At 34.0% G+C, this 3,192-nt stretch overlaps 1 protein-coding gene across 1 annotated transcript in view; it reads left to right on the top strand.

Annotated features, from left to right (window-relative positions):
* LOC107436106 (paternally-expressed gene 3 protein-like) overlaps positions 1-3,192 on the top strand; it is an 11,396-nt gene that overhangs the window by 913 nt on the left and 7,291 nt on the right. Inside the window, exon 2 of the mRNA XM_071185589.1 lies at positions 1,978-2,481. Within this exon, the coding sequence (XP_071041690.1) occupies positions 1,978-2,481 (504 nt within the window). The remainder of the gene's footprint in view (positions 1-1,977; positions 2,482-3,192) is intronic.

Here is a 3,192-nt window from a genome sequence, read left to right as displayed (position 1 = left end):
CAAGGGCGCCGGCAGAATAATATAAAAGGGGGTGCAACCCTCTAACAAACTACCCTCCCCTCCCCCCGAAAAAAAATTAAAATATTCTGCTATTACATTTTGTTTTGTTATTACATATACTTTCATCTGTTCATTTTTTCAAGATACATTTCTTCATTGTTAGCAAGATATTTAAAAAAAATGTACGAATTTCTTGTACTTGCAAATTTTGCCCAGAGTCGATCTCGCTGGCATAGCTACTGACTTTGAAACACAAATAACTACAAACAGTAGTTTCGTATACTAACGTGTTTGTGCATGCTTAACATTGGTATTTATTGTGTTGATGAAGTTTTACAGCTGCGAGAAGTCAGTCAGTGTTATACACCTTTGTTAAACTGAATAACTAATAGAAAATATAATATTATTTACATTTTATTAAATGAAATTTAAAAATATAGCTTAGATATCTGCCAAGTATGTGAATGCTCAGCGCACATAAGAAAAGAATCAAAGATGACTCAGAATTCATTGAAAAAGTTATAAACAGATTTGGACAGCAAACGAGACGATTACAATTCTTGTTTGATTAAATAATTTTTTAATTCTTATGTATCAATAATTACTTAATTATTTGTTTTTCCATAAAAATAAGTTTAATAAAAAAATTTTATAACAAAATTTTTCTGTATCTCTTTAATTCTTTTTAAAAAAAGCCAGGGGGGTGCAAGTGCACCCCCTTGCACCCCGCTGCCGGCGCCCTTGCTGACGTCACACTAGCTATAGTATAAAATCGCATTGTCCATTAAAATTTCGTAACAAGGTGGATGTTAGCTGAGCATACAAACTAGACGTTGCTGAAAGAAACCTTATAATTACCAATACTTAAGATTATTTTCACCTTGAGACTAGCTTTATTAAAGGATTTTTTCTCGCTTGAAAACCCTAAGTGAACCTCGATTTAAGGTTTTTATATAGAAGGTTGTTTTCTAAGGTTTTGGATGAGGGTAATGTGCGCAGAATGGAGTAGATTGGCACAGATCTCGTTTTAAGGTTAGAAACACGTAAACCGCATAAAAAACCTTTTTAGGTTTACACTAAAAGGTTTGCCGACCGGCCTGTGTAGGGGGCACGGAACTGTCCTTACATCAGAAAGGTCATAGGCTCGAATCCCGGGCGAGGCATGGATGTTTCTTTCTCTCTGTGTGTGTTCTATGTCCTTTCTCCTTTGTGTGTGAATGTGACCCGCCCTATAAACGGGTTGTGGTTGTGTGAATGACTTGACAGAAGTCGAATTCCTGGCCATAGATGGCGCCACTGAAAAACAGGAACAATCGCACCCCCACTGCCTAAACAGGCATATGACAAAAAAAGAAGAAAAACTAAAAGGTTTTTGCTGAGTGAAAATAAACCTATATTTTGCTATCTGAGTAGTTTCAAAATAGTTTCAATACGAAATATACATTGGTAATATTGGCGATCGAAATGGGCTGCAGGTGGCGTAGAGTAGAACTCTCTTCCTATGGCAACACTTCCCATGCTTTCCCCATTAGCGTGTGGAAAGTCATAGAGGAAGGAAGTACGTTAGTTTCTCTCTTGATTTTCATATTGATTAAAATCTTTAAATTGGAACACTATATCGAACTGAAAATTACGTTAACATAGTTCTAAAGAAAAGTATCACGGAAATTTAAAAAAAATATTTTCTATTAAATAAAAAGGAAAAATATTAAGAAAAGGGAAAATATCGTAGTACATTCCTATACAACTGAAAAAAGGAGGAGAGCGAAGGGAGAAGGGCTAAAGCCATGAAACCGGTCTCTCCCCAGATGGCGTATTCGAGTGTTGCGATCGCCAATAGAAGGTTTCTCAAAATTACATTTTCTGCTTTGAGGCGCATAGTCCTGATATAAATAAGAATGGTAAGTTCTGTTGCTTGCATATATTAATCTGTAATTTTAAAAATAAATAAAAATATTGTATATCTTTAATTTGAAGCCTGAACCAGAAATTACCACATCTACTAAACAGCCAACAACCACATCCACTACCCAAGAACCAACAACAACTTCAACAACGCAAGAGCCAACTACAACGTCAACTACTCAAGAACCAACTACTACATCAACTACTCAGGAACCTACTACAACGTCAACGACTCAAGAACCCACTACTACATCAACAACTGAAGATCCTACTACAACATCAACTACCCAAGAACCAACTACAACATCAACTACTCAGGAACCAACTACTACTTCAACCACGCAAGAACCAACTACTACTTCAACAACTCAAGAACCAACTACTACTTCTACTACACAAGAACCAACAACTACTTCTACTACACAAGAACCGACAACTACTTCCACTACGCAAGAACCAACAACTACTTCAACTACGCAAGAGCCAACAACTACTTCAACTACGCAAGAGCCAACAACTACTTCAACAACGCAAGAGCCAACTACTTCAACAACGGAAGAGCCAACAACAGCAAAGGTTTAATCATTTAATTAAATATTTTTCTACTTTTAAAAATTTGTTTAATGAATTTCTTTTTTACCATGCAGAGTTAAAAAAAAAGCAAAATAAATGTTCAAAACAAATATTTTTCCAAATTTTTATAACACTTTACTCCTTTTCATATGTGTTTCAAATTAATTTTACATTGGTATGCTTTTAGTTCCATTTATTAAATTTGTTTTATTAATTCTTCTTAAAGGCATAAAATTGTGTGAATTTGCTGCAATTGGATATTAAGTTCAATCAAAGTGCAAGTAACTTTGTTGATATTTAATTTTGAGTTGACAATTAACGTCAATAATTTAAAACGTTACTGAAATTACAGAGAATTTCAAACACATTACGGTTCAAAAAAACGATTAACTGTTGAACCAATTAATATGATCTAATTTCTTAATAGTACAATTGTTTTAACATTGTTTTTCGAAGTTCTTTCGCCTAGGAAAATAAATAAAAAAATAAAAAAAAACATGTTCATAAAGAGCTAGCACAAAATCGAAGTGCTCCTCCATTAAAGTTAAGGAAAATCTTGCGTTGTTTCGTATTAGGGAATAAGGGAAAACCGAGTAATTTCAATTGATCTATTAAATAGGTCAGGGGGAAAATAATTCTTTCTCGCTGTTCATAAAGGGAGAATAGTAAAATGTTAATTCATGCATAACTTGGGGAAAAAAAAAAAAATATATA

The sequence above is a fragment of the Parasteatoda tepidariorum genome, chromosome 1 (assembly GCF_043381705.1).
Source record: "Parasteatoda tepidariorum isolate YZ-2023 chromosome 1, CAS_Ptep_4.0, whole genome shotgun sequence".
In the NCBI taxonomy this organism is placed as follows: domain Eukaryota; kingdom Metazoa; phylum Arthropoda; class Arachnida; order Araneae; family Theridiidae; genus Parasteatoda; species Parasteatoda tepidariorum.
Note: the sequence above shows the minus strand (reverse complement) of the source record. Positions and strands in the feature narration are given on the sequence as shown.